Genomic DNA, 20,323 nt, shown 5'->3' on the forward strand with positions numbered 1-20,323 from the left:
GCTATGAGCTAGTTCTTGTGCTGCCCTGATTAGTGCCTTTGGGAAAATAAGCTGGCCAAGCTGGCATCCCTTTTCTGATCATGTGTTTTTGCAGCTCCGATAGTTGGCTAAATTCCCACTGTGCTAACTTGATCTTGGCCTCTAGTCTCCGTGTCCATGGAGGGTACGGCTCCTTGTGGCTGTTCATCTTGTAGCCAAACATCTCAGTGATCACTGCTGCTGTAATGTAGATGAGTTGGCTGCTTTCCGTCTTGGTAGCAGTAGGGTTTGTCCATAATGCTACATTCACATCTTTACACTTACCGAGGGCTTTCACATTCAATGTCTTCAACGCACCAGTTGTTCATGGGGCATGGTACTCAATCTTCGATGGTGAGGATGATGGTATCTCCCCCCTGACCTGATGTCCAAACTCCCTTTTGCTTTAGCATTTATGTTGTACCTCATCAATCTCTAGTTGAGCTAGCAGTTGCTTCGTTTAAATGTAGAAACACCTAGCTACTAGTTTTTTTGCTTTTGGGTATCGAATTGTCCCACATCCTCTTCATGTAAACCCTCCTTTTGGGATTACTTGTGTAGCAGCATTCCCACCGTGCCCCACTCTCATCCTCTGTCTAGCCTACTTAGAACATGCAAACCTAAAATCCCCGGCCAGATGGTATATAATCAGTATATAATCCAGTCCTGTATCCAAAAACCTAATACCAAGCTAAAGCGTTAGAAGCCTTGTGTTGGAAAATTTGTTTCAAAAAGATACAAATTTGTCCAGCGTACATGGAAATCTTGTTGGGTCACGTCTGCAGTTCACAGTATTTGTTTTTTGGCTTTGATGCTGCTTGGATGTGTTGAATGTAATTTCCCAACCAATGTTTCAGTAATGAGTTAACAAGAATGTTGTGAATGTATTTGTTCTTTTGTCCCTCTAATGATGAATAGGAAAACAGCATAAATGGCACAAAAAGCAGTTGGCTGTGTGTTGTGCATAAAGTCTCCATTTTTGAAAAATGTCTAGTGGTTTTAAGATTGGAGTGGAAACAGAAATGTTTACAGATAGGATCCATCTTATAATTGTTCAAAATATTGCGCTTGTCTAGAATGCCTTCAGTTGGAACGTTAGCTGGTGAATGGCACTGTATTGCCTCATTCTTTTTGTAAAGACCTGAATCATTTAATTCTTTTTTCTTTGTTTTTTTGCCTGTCCCGTTTGGCTCTTTTGCCATCAGAATTGTTGTCTAAAGGCGAAGAAAGATGCCCAACGGATTTACCAAATGGACCATCCCAGCCTTGCTGTAATGGTCTATTTGATTCACCTTTTATTGTTTATTTTATTTTATTTTCACTTGCTAAATATGGGCCTTGAATGTGTGGGTGGTTGTGGTGGAGCGGGAAGAGGGAGGCAGCTGGAGATGGAGAGGGAAGGAAGGGAGGGGCAAGTGACCCCTCCCTGGGGCCAGCTCCCCCTGCTGACCCCAGTAGGCACCCCCATACTCCGCGACCCGCCAGGGAAAGGGGGCCCAGGCCCATCCAGACCGGGGCCCAGTTCGGCAGCGCCGCCTGGCCCCACAGAGCCCGGGACAGCCCACCCGACCCCACCACAGAGAAAACTGCACCCACCCCGTCATCCACTCATCTTCCAGACTACACAAGACAATAGACGCCCAGGCTGAGATCTTCCTCCACCTCTCCTATATCTCCCCCTCCTGCAGAGAGAGTTCCTGAAGAGAGGAGACCTCCTGCAAGATGTAATAGCCTCTCCCACCAGTTGAAGAGCCCCCCAGGTGGCTCGATGCACTGGTGGCACCCTGCGCCAGGGCTTGTTGTGTCTGTTTTTTTAAGACCTTTCATATTTAGTACTGTGAAAGCCTCAGTCAGTTTATGTGTGATTAATAGATGTAGTTTCCGGTTCTGGAAATTTCAGTAAGCGGAAGTGCCTTAAACCTGCACTCTTATTTATACAATCTGGTTGTATAGGAGTCTAAGAAAAAACCCTTCTGCTCCACTCTCTTCATCAGTGACCCCAGTAGATTTTAGGTGAGTTCATTGCTAATCTTACAACATGTAGGTCATTTTTTAAAATGATGGTTCCTATTAGAGTCCAAAAGGACGATAAAACAGAGCGCGCTTAAGAGTTGGTCCACTGTGTAACTGACAAGTCACTACCCTTTGAGTATGCCAGAACTGAACACAGTTACACTTTAGAAATAGAAGTTTGAGTGACTGCAACTGAGAACATTACATTTCTACTGTAGTTTCATAACAATTTAAAACATGTAACACAGGTTCAGACTGACTGAATTTGAACTTCAGGAATTTATAAAAAAACGTGAACACTTGAGATCTTGGACCACATATATAAATTTTAACCAAACACATATAAAGACTGAGATTTCCTGTTTGAGCAGTGATGTTGACAAAATGTGTCCAAATGGATAAACATGCAAATATCTGTTAAAGTACCCAGAACCATTTTTGTAGTAGTCCCTGCTTCACTAACTCTATCCAGGACCACATTTTGCCAGGATGTTGCACACACAGTCTCACAAGGTGAAAATAATACCAAGCCATGGTGTTAGGAGCCTCATAACCTATGTTAGAAAAGTTGGCTTGGCTGTAGCCCAGGAGGTATAGAAGGTCATCTGCTAACTGATCCCTGGTTTCGCCAGTCTGCATGCCAAATGTCCAAACCCAAAGTCGGAGTGTGAATATGTGTGGATGTTAGATAGAAAGCACTTACGCATCAAATAAAAGTGCTTGTATGAATGAGGTAAGTTGTAGAGTAGGAAAGCGCTATATAATTATATAATTTATTCATGAAAACCTTCATTAACAATGTGCCTGAGCAAAGTGTTGGCTCATTAAGTCAAGTGACCACACTACTCTAGAAAAACTGCACTGAAGGGAATAAGCTATCGGTTTCCTTTCTTAATCATTGTTGTGATCATTAGGACTAATTTAGTGGTCATTTGACAGCCCACACATGCTCTTTAGAGACTAACAGAGGAAAATTCTCTTAGTTCTGATCATGTAGTCATGTGAAACTTGCAGGTTTTCTACGGCATGTACACATTACAAAGTACATGCAGACCCACCATGTCCAAAAGAGAAGTTGTTGGATGTAGTGCAGAGAGAGAGAGAGAGAAATGGTACTGCCATAGTTAGGGAATACAAATGGAAAAATATAATCTGAAAAACTGAAAGCAGATTTTTTTTAGAATGCAAGTTGTGGTGAAAGCAATCATAGTGGAAACCTTTACTGTTATTGAGGAACTGAATCCTTTTGACAGAGGACCAAATTTGGCATACGGGTCTTGATTTCTCAACTGCTGTCTTGTACTTTCTGCCAGGGTTCATTAAACAGTCTTTGCAGATTATTACTGAAACTCTGATCTGATCTTATCAGATCTTATTCAGTGTAGATATTGCTGCTTTCCCTCCTTGAAGTCCGACTGCCTTCACTAGTATGTGTGAGGGCACTTGTGAGGTTCAGCGGGTTCATTTCGGTAGACCAGAGTATGTCAGTTCTTGTGGGGAAGACTTGGACAGCTAGTTCTGGAGGTCGGCACTGGATTGTGATTGTGGCCACAGCATTGAAGGCCGAAAGTGAACAGATTCAGCCCTCCCTCCTCTCTCTCTCTCTCTGTCTCACACACAAACACACACTTGTTGGTTATTCATATCTTGTGGGGACATAATGCTTTCCCTAGCCGTTTACCCTAACCCTAACCATGAAAAATGAAAAGCCTAACCCCTTCCCTAAACCTAACCATTAGGTTAGTCACTAGGATTTTGGTCCCCATAAGGGCTGTTGGTCCCCACAAAGATATGAATGCGCACTCACACACACACATGCATGCACGCACACACAGGCACACACACGTACGCACCTCACTCACCGATCTGTTTGTGTGGAAATAGTTCAATCTGATATTCAAGACCAGCAGGCTTTTGTAACAATCACTGGACACCCTCCAAACTTTTGTCTTTTTTTTATTTGTTAAATAATTTCTTTATTTTACTGTTGCACTCATTGCCAGTGAATGCAGTCATGATATTTTCTTGAGGCAGGATGAAAATTATGGGCTCAAAATGTGGTCATAAATATTTTGTACTTTGTAGGTCTTTGAAGGGAATAAATGCCCTTTTACATGCCAACCCAGCGTTTTCCTTCATCACCACGAAGGAAAACAGTCTGTGGTCGTCCAAGTTTGGTGATTTTTGTGTCACAGGACTATGTGTTTAATACAGGGACTTCCACAGCCTTTTCAACAGCGCTGCGGACCGCGGGGGGGGGGGGGGGGGGGGCAGTGTTTTGGAAATGACAGTCTTCATTACAAAGCTTTCTTCGTTACGAATTAGCATACATGTTTTTATTGAACATTTGAAGAACTAGCAAAAAAAGAGAAACTCTTGTAGAGGACATAAAGTCAGAGATAGAAACGACAAGGAGCAGGTGCATCTAGTACAGGTAGAGCTGCTGCAAAAACCCACAGAGCCCAGCAGCCAGCAACAAATTCTGGATCCTTTGCTTTTAGTTAGCAGTTAGCATTAGCAGCACATCCTGCGTCGGATGTGAAAGGACTTTTATGCTGCGCACTGTGACTCACAGCAATGGTCCCGGGTCAGCCCTGACTTTGTGTTAAAATAATCCTAAAGTAATAAGTAGTAATAAGTATTTCTAACCACTGATATACCACAACTTTTTCCTTTCAACAGCTGCTGAAAGTTAGGGGACCTAGCTTCTATCGGGTATTTATATAGAGATCCTCTAGCTTCAAACTGTATTACCCTTCAAGGACCTGCAGCTCAAAAAAGCGCCCCTCCGACAGCCAAACCCATCTGTTCTCTGATTGGATTGTTACATTTGTGATTGACATGACATTGACCAATCAGATGAAAGGAAGAGAAATAGGGTCAAAATTCGTACTTGTAACTTGCAGGGTTTTTTTGGCTAAGTCCACACACAAATCTTTTTTACACACACAGTGCTTTTCTTGGCTGCAGATTTGAAAGGTTACATGTTTTTATAGGTTTCATTTAGGGGAGTGAGCAGTAAACAAAGTCAAATATGCTCCCCTTGCCTGTCTCAATTTAGATTACAACACCTGTCACCTCCATAACAAACTAGATGCTGGTCAGTTTATATAAACAAGCATGCACAAAAGCTTTTTTACATACGCTATTGTGTCCACTGTGAGTACACAGACACAAATTTATCTTAACAGATAATTGTAACCCTTCAACCACAAAATGTTTTCATGACTGCATCGTACAAGCAAACATTTCATACAATGAGGTGTGAAAAGTTACAGTACAGTTCTGCATTAGCCTGCTGCATAATCTGAACAGAAGAGCTATTTAAGACTTTACAGGGTCATAGCTGAGCTATGTACAAGGCTATCACTTTCTGTTTATTTATACTGTGGCAGGAGGCCTATCATATGAAAGGGATGAAAATATGTCTGGTTGACAAATGGCTCTCCCTCCATGTTATCATCTTCTTTCTGTGGCCATGCACTCTCCTTGTATCCCTCATTTTCCAGTCCCGGAGAAGGACATATCATTTTCCATTAGTGTTAAATCTTCTGCACATACAGTATAATGTGCTGTGTGTACTGTATTAATGACATTTTCTTTGAAAGCCACCAACAGGAGTTATCCAAAACTTTGTATAATTACTAATAATATTACATATTTTAATTTATAAGAATTATTTTATTTTTAATTGCTTTTTTGATGACAGTTTTGTTTTTGTTCAAATGCAATTTAATTTCTGCAAAACCTTTCATTTATCCGTTATTGCTTAATATTCTGTACTATTTTTTATGTTATTTTTACATTTCGCTCTGTGTCATTATTATTGCTATCTTAGATCGATCGACTGCCTGGCAACCTTCAGTTGCTACATAAAAATGTGTATTACCCGACCACTCAGCGAGTGGTTCTTGGAAGCTGCTTGCTCTGACTGGGTGAAACAGTCACAGAGAGAGTGCTGCACAAAGTAAAAGTTGTTCCCCACCACTAAACCCAACATTAGATGGATGAATGTTATTCAATTTGTTTCACAGTTTGAAAAAATATAATTACAGCAACAAATCCAACACGTTCCCATGCCAAAAAGTAACATTCCGACGCTATGTGACAAATCGTCGGTATGTTACACGTTTGGAAACATGAGAACTGTTTGGATCTACACATGTAAATTTATCTTGCTTTCTCATCATGAATCGCTTTGGAAAAAACTATCTGATATGGTTAAGGTTGTGGTTAAGGTTAGGGCTGGAATACATGGCTGGAACGTGTGTTACTGCCAGGAGCATCATTCTATTGGATTCCATCCACAATCTGGAGCATAGCATAGGGAAGGTTACCTTTTGCGTTACTATGAGACGTATCGGGACTAGGGCTGCCACGATTAGTCGACTAGTCACGATTATGTCGACTATCAAAATCGTCGACGACTGATTTAATAGTCGACGCGTCGTTTGAAGCTTTGTAAGATCACAAAAGACGCAGGAATAAGTAGAAGGATTTAAGAGTGTAATAACGGACTGAAACAGAAGATGGCAGCACTGCATGTACAAGGATGCCAGCTGCCGTTAACCCCGAAGAAGAAGAAGAAGCTGTGTCCCAGAATTCATAGCGCAGCCCAGCTCAGTTTACAACAATGGCGGCAGCTAGTTAGTTTTAATATTACTCTTATTATTCTTTCTGGGTCACAAAATAAACGTTTAACATATTTTCAGGTGAGAATGTAGCTGTGTAAACCTCAAATATCTGCTCAGTTTATCAAGACACCACATATTTTCAAAAGCGCCCCGACATTTTCGGAGACGTCTGTTGCCCACTAGCTCGATAGCTAGCCGGGGGCAAGGCTCACTGGAGCCCATGAGAGCACCGGACTCCCGGCAAATCGTTTTCAAACCCACTGCCGTCTGTCGCTACTCAGGTTAAATATATATAAGTCACTTAGATAACTTCAAAATGTTATTGTTTGGCTTTTTTAATATTTTATTTGTTCCTGAGTAAATCGGTTTGGCTGAGATTAAAGTTATAGTTTTTACACAGCTGAATAAACAACTGATTATCAGAAGTGTGAGATTCTCGAGAATATACTCCGGTGTCCTGTTATATTTTAGATAGCAAGGAGTTTATTAAACTTCACCGAAAGAATCTGCAAATTTCATTAAAATTTAATAAACTATCATCTTGTCTTTATTTTTAGTGAGCACATACCGTAAACACTTAAAGCTGTAAGCTAATGATAGTTATATAAGAGCAGATGCTGCTGGTGCAATAAGCTGTACGTTTTACGTCCAATGGATGATGATCTGATTAGTCGACTAATCGCAAAAATAATCGGTGACTAGTCGACTATCAAAATAATCGTTTGTGGCAGCCCTAATTGGGACGTGACAAATTGTTGGTATGTTAAGTGTTGGGATTGAGGATGCTCTGACAAATCACTTACAGATCTCATGTCTGGTCCATCAGAATAAAGACAGACAGTTGGTGTCGTAAGCCCCGCCCTCTGTTCAAAAATGGTCGCTCATATTGGAAATAAATGGCTTCTTTCACTCCTCTTTCAAACCAAATGTCTTCTCTGTCCAAAATATGAACACTGGCATTCTCGAAAGAGTGATCTTTGTCCTTTAGATGCAGATGGACCGCCGAGTCTTGTCCTGTCGAGGTGGCTTTCTATGTTGTGCCATGTGTTTATGAAGTGGCTGTCTGGTCTCTCCAATGTAGAGGTCTGAGCATTCCTTGCTACACTGTACAGCATACACTACATTAAGTTTGTGTTTAGGAGCTTTGTCCTTGGAATGAACCATTTTTTGTCTGAGTGTGTGGCTGGGTCTGGAGTACACTGGGATGTTGTGCTTGGAGAAGAGTTTCTGTGATAAACCTGTCACATAGGGGATGACAATATTGTTGCGTTTGCCTTTCTGGCCCTTCCTAGTTGGTGTCTGATCTTCTTTTCTGTGCATCTTTGTTGATTTGATGGAAGTCCATGTTTTAAGAGCTTCCTTTACATGTGAGTGTTCCCTCTTTTTCCCCTCAGGCTTAGAGGGAACATTTTCTGCCCGGTGTTGTAGGGTCCTGATTACTCCATGTTTGTGTTCCAGAGGGTGGTGGTCCCTGTGTGTGTGGGGCTTCCGGTAAACTTCAATGTTTAGGTTCCATTCTCTTGAATACGCATGGCACAGTCCAGGAATGGCAAACTGTTATCCTTTGTGTCTTCCCTGGTGAACTTTATGTTTTTATCCATAGAGTTGATGTGAGCAGTGTAGGCTTCTACTTCTTGGGTTTTGATTTTGACCCAAGTGTCATCAACATGTGGCTAGGTACTGTCCCTTTAAAAGAGCAAAGAGCGTGTCTTTCCACCTCCTCCATGTAAAGGTTGGCTACACTAGTTGATGGTAGCCCACACACACGGACCAGTACCTCCAGAAGACTACTAATCTTAATGGTTGTACGGGCAACTTGAAAGACTTCTAGAGATAAAACATCTGATTACTTTACAAAATTAAGTCAAAACTCCAGACTTCATGGCATTTCAAACATGACTAAAAAAATGCTGATGCACTCAGCCACTTAAAGCCAATGCTCGATATGGAAGTGTGTGAGATGATTTTCTGGACAGGGGCAGTTTCTTGTGACTTGGTTGCGGCAAGAATGCATGTGGAAAAGAAATAATCATTATTCCTCTTTTTATATGTTGTTAACACCAGAAAGTCCTCATGTTCAAATCTGCAGCCTTCCAATCTGTCTTTTTTGAGATCTCAAACATTGATCTCTGTAACAACGTTGAGCTAAGCTGCTAATCTTCCGAAATGTCGGACTAAAAGATGGCAATTAAGAGCACATGTCCCATTTGTCTGAATGTAGCTCAGGCATTTATTTGTTTCATTAAGCAGTAAACATGGTTGACGGCGTGAAGTTTGGTCAATTGAGAAGATAAAGAATGGGAAGTACAGTGTATCAGCCTGGAGTACACGAGCATTCACACCATTGTTTTTAATAATAAAGGATGTAGAGGATGCCTAGTGCCTCTGATCACTGACAGCTGACCAAACAATGATCAGTGCCCTAAGCTATATTCATACCGACTTTATTTTTACCATAGTTCTGTGCCAGCATTTGGGAGCTCCAATAGATGTACTATTTTTATGTGCTGAAGGAATACACAAACACTACAATCACAGTGTGTCAAGACAGCCAGCTTATATCCAGTCTAATAAGTGTTAAATTTAGTATTCAAATACTAAGGGCTAATATTGATATGAATTACGGTGTAAAACGACCCAATGTTCAAGACAGTATCCTTAATTCAAATGATTAAATTTAACGTAAAATGTACCTCTTCTCAGTTACTGCTTAAAGACAGGCAGATTGACCTGCTGTTTCAGTTCATGGTTATGTAGATGGAAAGCAGCTGCTGTGTATACCAGTTGCAGCAGATGGCTGCCCCTCCCTGAGCCTGGTTCAGCCGGAGGTTTTTTTCCTATTAAAACGGAGTTTTTCCTTCCCACTGTTGCCAAAGTGCTTGTCCACAGGGGGTCATATGATTGTTGGGTTTTTATTTTTTATTTTAGTATTATTGTAGGGTCTACCTTACAATATAAAGCACCTTGAGGTGATTGTTGTTGTGATTTGGCACTGTATAAATAAAATTGAATTGAATTGAATTATATGTTAGCTGTTAGAAGTAGTTATAGTACAGAATATTATACAGGGTGGGCCATTTATATGGATACACCGTGATAAAATGGGAATGGTTGGTGATATTAAAGTCCTGTTTGTGGCACATTAGTATATGTGAGGGAGCAAACTCCTCAAGATGGGTGGTGACCATGGTGGCCATTTAGAAGTCAGCCATCTTGGATACAACTTTTGTTTTTTCAATAGGAAGAGGGCCATGTGACACATCAAACTTATTGGTAACGTCACAAGAAAAACAATGGTGTGCTTGGTTTCAATGTAACTTTATTCTTTCATGAGTTATTTACAAGTTTCTGACCACTTATAAAATGTGTTCAATGTGCTGCCCATTGTGTTGGATTGTCAATGCAACCCTCTTCTCCCACTCTTCACACACTGATAGCAACACCGCAGGAGAAATGCCAGCACAGGCATCCAGTATCCGTAGTTTCAGATGCTGCACATCTCGTATCTTCACACCATAGACAATTGCCTTCAGATGACCCCAAAGATGAAAGTCTAAGGGGGTCAGATCGGGACACCTTTTTGTTTTGCCCATTCTGCAAATTCTGTGCGCTGATCTGGGTCGTCCTCGTTGAGATGCTGCAGCAGCTGGAGTTTGTAAGGGTGCCATTTGTGAGTAGCCAATATCCTCCGAAGGGATGTTCGACTAATGCCACTCTCCAGTGACATGCGGCGAGTGCTATGCTGTGGGCTCTTGCTGAGTGAAGCTAGGACAGCCACTGATGTTTCTTCATTAGTGACAGTTTTCTTGCGTCCACATTTTGGCAAATCCAACACTGAACCAGTTTCACGAAACTTAGCAAGCAGTTTGTTAACTGTAGCATTGGAGATGGGTGGTCTCGTAGGGTGTCTTGCATTGAAATCTTCTGCAATGACCCGGTTACTGCGTTCACCAGATATCAACACAATTTCGATCCGCTCCTCACATGTTAACCTCTTCGACATGTCAATGGCTGTGAACAAAGAGAAACTTGTAAATAACTCATGAAAGAATAAAGTTACGTTGAAACCAAGCACACCATTGTTTTTCTTGTGACATTACCAATAAGTTTGATGTGTCACATGGCCCTCTTCCTATTGAAAAAACAAAAGTTGTATCCAAGATGGCCGACTTCTAAATGGTCACCATGGTTACCACCCATCTTGAGGAGTTTGCCCCCTCACATATACTAATGTGCCACAAACAGGGCTTTAATATCACTAATATCACCCTGTACTTTAGCACCAATAGGTGCATTTAGTGTTTTGTGATGTATTATTTTTTTACTTGAACTTGCTTACAGTGCCCTTACAATACTGTTTCATGGCAGGATCCCAGAGCTGTACAATAGACTGAATGCTGGGCGATCCCAGACACTAAATCGCTTTAGGTTCCAGTCTGTCTCATTCATTTACAATATGTTGTCTGGAAAGTAAATAATATTCCAAAAATATTCTGAAGATTCTAGCTTGCATCACAATTTACTTTGATTTTTTTGGCCACTAATCAGCCACCCTCAGCGATAACCTGCAGTTAAGTCAACAAATCTGTGAATCCGGTTTACTGGAATGAATCGGATGCTTGGTAGCTGGGGATCGATCCACCAGGGCCTCTGCTCTGGGTGAGAAGTATAGCATAGTATAAAATAGCACTTTTAGAATTGTTTTTGTTTCAGTTGTATTTTGTTAATATAAAAACTGTGAAATCTTACTTTCAAGGTGGAAAAAATTGTAAATAGTCAGTATCTCACACCATAGTATTAGGACATGTTCATAATCATCTGCAGAAAACCTCTGTTCCTGTATGTTTTTCAACTTTTTCAGCTGGAATCATATATGACAGCTAGTCAGTGTGGTGAGAGTTTGATCCATCTCTATTTTATTATTATTAAGTACAAGGCTTAAAAAGAGTTCACCATACCACAGGGCCCTGAGATTTAAAGTATAAAGTATACATTCTTTATGGAGCTGTAAAAGAGGAAAAGATTAGTGCATGTCTGCTTGCATTGCTTTGGCTTAACATTTGATAAATGTCTTGGTGACTCCCTGACACAGAGGGGGTAGAGCTGATCCACTCAGAGATACTAACTAGAAGAAAATTTAACTTGATGATGGTGCTTTACGAACAGTCGGAGTGTCATCTCAGTTGATCCTGTAGAAAATGTGTTAACCAAAATTAACTGCAATCAGTACTTAAATTGTAGGGATATTTCCCATAACCAGTAATTGCACTTAATAGTGCAGTCAGGGTATCATAATAGTCCTACGGGTTCAACTCCTGGGGAAAATTGTTTCATTTGTCAGTGAAATCAAGTTGACTGCCCTGTACTTAAGAGGACACATCCTTGGGACGTATTCTCTGCAGCGTCGACCTGTCCATTGAGCAGAATTAAAAAAGCTTTAATCTCAGTGGTTTGAGGACAAGGCTGATGAAAAGGGAAAGGGTAGTAAGTGGAAGCGATGGGGGATGATGCTGTTCTGGAGGAACTCAAAGAATTTGTCATGAGAGAGATGCTCTTAAATATTATCACCTCCTAAAACCAAAGTGATAATTTCAGGAAGTGGTAAGAAGATTTCTTTTTACAAAGAAGCAGAAGATTTTAGTGTTGGGAAAAGATCACATTTTCCAAAGGGTCAATGCACAGTGAATCACAGAGGGCAGAGAGATGAGGCTGCAGTGCTCTCTATGGGCCAAAACCTTCAGACACTGGTGGCAGCATCCCAGTCCCTTTTGTGACAGCAGCTGGTTTCTGTGAGCTGTCACAGGAAATCGCTTACTGTGAACACAGATTTAAAGTGTTGGGGCATTTTCCTGTTAACTACAAAGTGCTATGAGCATGATTAAAACTGACTTGTTCACATATAAAATTGATATTGATCCAAAAGACATGAAAGTGTCATTTTTAGTGTATGCATGTCTTTGTAATGTGTTTTTTGTATTTGATTTGTTTCTTGCATTTGATTGTGCTCTGCTTTTCCTTCAGAATTCGACCTGTGCCAGTTCACCCTGGTCAGAGCCAGCAGTATATTATAAAGCCCAAATACTACCAAAGGCACACCACTCACACACAGACTCACATCCAGACCCAGCCTGAAAGGCCTATCCCCCTAACAGTGGGACACAACCCTATCCACGGTGAGTAAGTCCTAAAAATCATCTTTTCATGCATCTTCTCTCTGTCTTAATGAGTGTTTTACTGTGGTACAGAGTGTGTTTTTTAGTCGGTGAGAGTGTTGATTTCTGAAACCCTTAATTTATAGTGACTTAACTATACTTGAGCAGCATAATCCACAAAGATGAGTAGCATGTTTGTATTATTGCAGTGCAATGGCACGTTATCTAGCTGACCTTAATTCAGTGCGATGTTCAGGTAAATTGTTTTTTCCTGCTGTGACAACTTGATGTGTATCTGCAAGTTGCTTTGTAACTCACCTCCAGCAACTTATTTCATGGTGTATCTGACTATTAATACCGCTTTGTTCTGCCCTCCACATCTTGTGCCTCCTATGTATATTTATAGAGGTCTCCAAACAGAGCTGTGCTACCAATAGTGACATAATAGCCTTCCTTTGGCTACTTTCAGTTAGTGTGATTTTTTTTTTCTTCTTATCTGAAAAAGTGAAGGGAAGTGTAAGAATATTTACTACATTACCCACAATCATGAATGAATATACACAAGACATTTCAAACGTAACTTTAATGATGTCTGTGTCCGTTTTCTAAATTAAACTGCTTAATGGGAGAACTACTGAGAATCCTGTTGATACATTGTTACAAAGTTACCACTTAATAATAATTAAGTAATTTTTATGCACATACACGCACAGAAACCATCACATTGGGTCTGACACTGTGAGGATGTGGAGAGAATGTGCAGCTTGCAGTTCGGCAGCAAAAGGATTTGTTCAAATTGCAGCTCCAGCGGTAAATGGCATAAAGACTTAAGCATCGCTTGCTGCTCTGGGCTGTCGAAAATGAATTATTAGTCTCATTTTCTGTGGGCAATTTCAGACAAAGGGAGGGAGTATAAGAGTTCGAATTGGAGAATGGAATGAAATAACTGTGTCATTTGGGGAGAACCAGTCAGTTTGCTGAAACAACAAGTGCCTCTGTAGATTTGAGGGGAAGGAAGCTGCCTACAGCTGAGTCTATCTGCTACCTATCCTCCTTTCAACTTTCTTGCCTGACAAATTATCCCCACTTTACAGTTTAAAGTGGACGCCAGCGTGCCAAACATCTAATATACTGTATTTCCTCACTTAGCCCGTGAGTTCATAACAATCTGATGGTGCAAAATTGTAAACGGTTATGATTTAATGTATTGCAATATTTTACACAAGGCATAATATTGAGATTGTCATGTGTATCTATATTGTTTGCTGTCATCTGTAAACTGTATGGGTGCACAAACGGCACAACAGCTTAGTAAAGCTTCAGCATTTCACTAAAAACTGAAACACAAACTTCTTGGATGGTTTGTGCTGCTCAGCAGACCTTATTATTTGTCAGATTATTTATTATGAAACAGCACAAACACAATAGAAAGGTCCAGCTACTTCCACATGCCGTTTATCCTTAATGAAATTCAAGTGAGTGAGTTATAAAAACATTCAACTCTTTGTAAATGTGTTAATTTCATTGCTGAAGTCTGGCTTTTCAGCATGGGAGTCTGTGACAAAGTGGCTAGGACTGAATTCATGTACCATTTGTCACTTGTATATATTGTTATAATGTCTTCTGTTATCTTCTAGTCAATCATAATGCTTTAGTGTAGACACAGCACATGTAACCTTGGCTCTGCATACTATCCCGGGTCTGTTTAGGATAGCATTGGTTACATTCATTACATCTGTGCAAATGTTCTTAAAGCTAAATGCCACTTAATTATTAGTTGATTTGAATCTTTCATTTGTTTATGTAGTTTGGTTGTACGTACCATTGTGTGTTCCTTTGTGCAGGTCTTATGTGTAAAACTGGTATATGGGAAAGGCCGCCCCGTTACTTCCTGTTTATATAGGATATGATGCATTGATCATGTCAGTTGAGTGTAACCAAATGAAGGGGTGTTTCTTTTGTGTCAAATTGTTAATTTCCTTTAAAATTACCTCATGAGTCGGATTTTGTGACGAGATTGACTTTTCAATCCGTTTAGTTGGGTGAATGAGTTTGTTAAGTGGAAAAATGATCTTATTCCTGTTTCTTTGTCTAGACTGTGTTATTTAGTCTACCCTGTTTTCTCAACGGTAGAGATTAATGAGTTTCAGCTGTGGGTAAAATTCTGTATAAAGCAGGTGAGATTTTGACTGTGAGGGTCTTATGTTTTGCGAAACAATTGTTGAAAGGTGACGCCAGAAAATAAAGAACACTTAAAAGAAACTTGAACAGTCTGCAGATGCTGTCTTCCTATCACTTTCCTTGCTGCTTATGTTATGCTACCTCACAGTGTCTATCAGGACTTAGAGGAACAGCAGTTTCACTTCAGCTTCATTATTATTATTATTATTAAAAATGACCTAAACAAAATCCAACGAGGAGAATAAACACAATGTATTTCTATGTCATAAAGTAATAAACCATGTACTGTCTCTGGATAAACCGTGAAGTAGTTAGTAAACTTGGAAACAATCGTGCAATACCTTCGTGACATTTGCTTTTTTATTATTTCTGAACTTCCCAAACCATTCAGAGAGAAAAAAAAATCCTTTTTTTGGACCAACTTTGGCTGGCAGTCGGACCCTAATACATCTGACAGATCAACAAGAGCCATAATTCAGCAGCTCGTGGTTGGTTATTGTGGCTTGTCATAAATTCAAGGCTGGACTCCAACATCAGACTCACTGGGATGTATCTATGAATAAGCCAATATTTTTCAAAGGATCCTTAGACGGCACGAGTGGTTGTGCCTCTGGCCGCAGCCGGTTGGACTGACTTGAGGTTATTAATGGGGAAGTCAGCAGACAGAGCAGTGTTGATGCTTGGCTTTGCAGCATTGCAGACTTGAGCAGACCTATGCATGGCCACAATGACCCAGACCCGGTTTCAAAATAATTTCCTCAGCTCATTTGAATTTCAGCTAGCAGTTTCTAAATGCCAGAAAATGTGTCAGACATAAAAACCAGTGAAGGAAAAGGGGCACGGACGCATATGAGAGGACAGAGGGCAGTGGCCGCAATTTCCTGACATTTCTTTGCAGTGCATTTCTGGGAGAGAGTTTTTCTTTAAAACTTGGCTTCTAAATAAATATTTGGCAAAACCAAGTGTTATTTCAAGTGCCGTTCGTTGCCTGTTCATCTGCTGAATGAGATGTAAGAGGGCTTATAATAGAGCCAACATGTGCCTGCTGCTGGTTTCACAAATACCATACTTAAACGAGTTGCTAAAATAACAAAAATAACACAGAATAGATTCTCACATCATTTTTATAATTACAATCTAGAATGTAATGACCTTCTATAAATTACACTCCAGGCCTGTGTCGGTTGTCTACATAGTGTCAGATATCTCCCACACGGTACAACCACAAAGTTATAGTCTCCACATAGATGTGAGTGTCTACTTCAAAGTAGACCGAGAGTATCTGAAGTAAATTGTGTGTTTGGACTATGTTTGATAGCATTTTGCAGCTGAATATAGCATCAAATCCATTTACAATCATAAATTTTACAAATCCCTTGTGGGATGAAATTTGCTCCAACACGAGGTTTAGAATCGGCTCATTCATCTCTCACAGTGTTATCTGGATAGCAGATCTCTGTGTGTCCATGGGCTCCATGCTTATCCGGTTTAACCCTCCTCAAGTCCAGACCGGTGTGGTAATGTACCTGGACCCGAATAACGCTTTAGCTGGAGTAATCTGGCATTACTGTTCATATAAATCATTAGAACCCTAAACTGATCAGGGGTCAGATAACTGCTACAGAATCGAGGTGTGTCTTCTATTTGATTGTATGTGTAGAAATGTTTGGATATTTTTTCCTTGTCAGTTACGCATATAAATACCTTTTTAGTAAAGGCATTTTTAATTTTAACAATTGGATCTCAGTCTGTCTTGGGGTTATTTATACTTTTTCTGTGATCAGATAGTTATTTAATTTAACTGATATACATGAACATGAAGTGCTGAGCAATCACAGCGTTTAATTAGTTTTTTATAGTTTATTGCTTTGTGCCATTTTATGGGGTGGAAGTAATGGTCAGCACATTATAAATATAATGTATATTGTTACCCTGTGACCCTAATTCAAAAGATTTGTTTTGGCAGTGCAGTTTTTTCCAGATGGAACAGGATTTAAGTAAGATCTATTGAAACACATAACTAAGATAACTCGACAATAATTTATTAAATCGCCAGTATTTGTATAGCGCTTTACTAGTCCCTAAGGACCCCAAAGCACTTTACACATCCAGTCATTCACACACAGGTGATGGCAAGCTACATTGTAGCCACAGCCACCCTGACAGAGGCGAGGCTGCCAGACACTGGCGCCACCGGGCGAAGTGTCTTGCCCAAGGACACAACGACCGAGACTGTCTAAGCCAGGACTCGAACTGGCAACCTTCCGATTACAAGGCGAACTCCCAACTCTTGAGCCACGATCGCGCCATATCAAATGTTTTACTTTCATTTAATGAACTGAAAGATTTCTGAATGATTTTTGATTTTGTTTCCCCCCCAGTAATAGTAGAGATAAATATAATTAGAAATAAACTGGCACCAAAATCACAGAACACACAGTCCACTTCAGGAGATTTCAATTCATTTCCATCCTCACAGGATGACATACTGTGTTATTGATCAGACAATTCAATTTGAAAACACTCTAATAGGCACCAACAAATATGTTAGGAGGGATCCAGTTCAATTACTCTAGTGCAAGTTAGACCTAGCTCACTGCTGTCAGCTGTAGTTGCCCATGTTGGCGCACCCTGCCAGTCAAAGCATGCATGCTGCTAACATGACCCTAACATCAATTCAATTCAATTCATACAGCGCCAAATCGCAACAACAGTTGCCTCAAAGCACTTTAAGGTAGACCCTACAATAATACATACAGAGAAAAACCCAACAATCATATGACCTGCTATGAGCAAGCACCTTGGCGACAGTGGGAAGGAAAAACTCCCTTTTAACAGGAAGAAACCTCCGGCAGAACCAGGCTCAGGGAGGGGCGGGGCCATCTGCTGCGACCGCAGGGGAGAGTACTAGCTGTAGCAATCAAGAATAAGGATGCATTGCCTGCATACAACTTGTGTTAAACATTATTAAAATATGACTGATTAGTTTGACTGAAAAACAATTCTCATGTTGACAGCTGTCACAACTTGTAAACATATTATTTATTTATGTGATGGCTTTTTTTGGTTAAGTGTTTGTGTGTTTATATAAAGGACAATTTTGTCATAGCATCTGTCAATTAAAGAAACATTACTGATTGATTTTTTTCCCCTCCTGGGTCACCACTCGTTGCAGTCTTTGATTTGTTGGGTTTTTTAGGGGCAAACACATTTGTCCCGTTAGTTCTTTTACTTCTTTGTACTTCCCTCATGTCCGTTGTCATAGTTTCAGCAGTCCCCCTCCAGAAGCTTGGTGATATTTGTGAGTCTTATTGATGCTATGATTATTATTCCTTATAATAAAGTATTCTGATTGTGATTAATGAGACAACGATTGTTATTCTCTCACTGATAAATTTATCATTGATAAAAAACTGTGTGGGCTTTGTCGACCTCACATTTCTTGGGTAGTGCACGTCGGGTTACGGTGCAGGGTTTCAGAGTGGTTTGTGGTTAAGGCGTAACGTAGATCTCCTGCTGAAGCATATATCCCCAGTTACTGTGTAACACAGCAAAGCTACAAATAGCAGACCCCTGAGCCTAATTTAATGGGAATACCATGGCTGGTTTTTGCTCAGCATGCAGTCAGCACTAGACTTTTTGAAAGTAGCAGACATGTTTGCTCTTCTAAAACAGGAAGCCTGCAGCCTCTCTGTCAGCCCTGTCCCACGCGACAGACAGCCTGTCAGCAACTGGCTGTGGTGCGACATCTGGTAAAGTTATTCTCCGTCTCCCCTCAGCTATCCCTCAGCTCTCCCACACTGCCAAAGCAACCTCAGACAAGTGTTAGCAGTGTGGGTCATGACTGAAGGTTTGGTCAGGGAGGATCACCTCACCATCACCACAGTGACCAAAGAAGCATGCCACAAATAGTATACAATCAGAGTAGGGATTTCTGGAACTGTTGATCTTAGGTCAGCTTAATTGTAGGACCAGTTCCTACAATTAAGACTAACTTCATCAGCTTCATGAAGCACTCTAACCACAAATATAAAGACTGCACAGTCTACACTCATGCCTTTGCAAAATATATGTTTGCATTATAAAATCCCAAATGTTTTCCCTACAAAATTCTTTGCCACCTCCTCAGCTGTACTTGGTCAGATCTTTGCTAATGATGTCAATTTAGGGTGCAAGTTAAAATATGTTATCTAAATAAAGTTGTTCTTTTATGCAAGAATTACCTGAGTTTTGACATTAGTGTTGTAACGAAGCCCCTTTTAAAAATCTTGAAATAAACAAGTCGTGGGACCTAAAAATGAAGTACCTCAATTCACTCGGTCATGTTCCCATTTGAACATTTTGTAAAAATGTGTCACTCCCACCTAAAACAACTTAAAAAACACTAACTGTCTAATAAGTGGCATAATAGAAGTTAAGGTATCAGGATGTATGCTTGATAGTGATGTGTCGGTCGCGAACGAAATGGCTCTTAGAGCCGGATCTGTGACGTGAACGACACGAGCCGGCTCCTTATCGTGAGCCGTGGGGGTTTTTTTTTCCTTCTCTCACCCTCTCTCTCGCACTTTTTTCCCGCTTCACTCAGCCTTGTGCTTTGCGCTGGGCAGAGGGGGGAGGGGCAGTAGTTACACTTGCAGGAGCACAGGAACAGAGCGGGAGGGAAAGAGAGAGAAAGAGAGCCAGGGACAACAACGTCACATTAGAAAGGTATAGTAATCATCCACAACTATTTTCAGTTGCGGATGATAAAGGATTCAGAAAGTTTATTCATGCAGGCCCATATGACAGAGAATGTGCATCTTCTTTTTGTTTTCATATTTTAATTTATATTTAATTGTGTTGTGGTTTGCAGCGTTTTGTGTTGTTTCATTTTAAATTTGTTTAAAAGGAAAAAGCTGAAAATTTAAAAGTTACTTAAAAGTTAAAAGTTGAACTGTGACTAGTTGGTTTTTGTATTATATGATTTATTTATTACATTTTATGTGGAGTGAATAAATAAAAGTATATTTACGGTGGCCCCTAGAGACAAAGCACATACAAACTTCAAAACACGTACGAACTCTGAAACACGTAAAAACTCAGACACACGTACAAAACACAACACAAGTGCTCCAGGATGCTGGGCGCAGTGTTGAGCTTTTGTTACCTAGTGGCTACACAAGCCAGCAAGTACCAACGACCGGATTTGGTGTGTGGTAGTAAAAGGTAAATGAACATTTTTTTAAATTATTTGAATATATGTGAGTGCTTGTGTATAAATACACAAACAATACACATATGTATTGTTTGTGTATTTATACACAAACAATACAATTTAGATCACTT

General features: G+C 40.3%; 1 protein-coding gene and 1 pseudogene across 8 annotated transcripts in view; one reads left to right on the top strand and one right to left on the bottom strand.

Moving 5' to 3' along the window:
* The window catches only part of ltbp1 (latent transforming growth factor beta binding protein 1), a 136,581-nt gene that overhangs the window by 38,618 nt on the left and 77,640 nt on the right, over positions 1-20,323 (top strand). For all 8 annotated transcript variants that reach the window (XM_086258230.1, XM_086258234.1, XM_086258231.1 and 5 more), the window contains exon 4: positions 12,687-12,838. In XM_086258230.1, coding sequence (XP_086114356.1) covers positions 12,687-12,838 — 152 coding nt within the window. The remainder of the gene's footprint in view (positions 1-12,686; positions 12,839-20,323) is intronic.
* On the bottom strand, positions 7,474-8,400 carry LOC147315425 (uncharacterized; annotated as a pseudogene).

This window comes from Aulonocara sp. 'chitande type north' Nkhata Bay, linkage group LG13 (assembly GCF_057382095.1).
Source record: "Aulonocara sp. 'chitande type north' Nkhata Bay isolate Kocher_YH1m ecotype deep benthic linkage group LG13, A_spYH_male_GT1.1, whole genome shotgun sequence".
Lineage (NCBI taxonomy): Eukaryota > Metazoa > Chordata > Actinopteri > Cichliformes > Cichlidae > Aulonocara > Aulonocara sp. 'chitande type north' Nkhata Bay.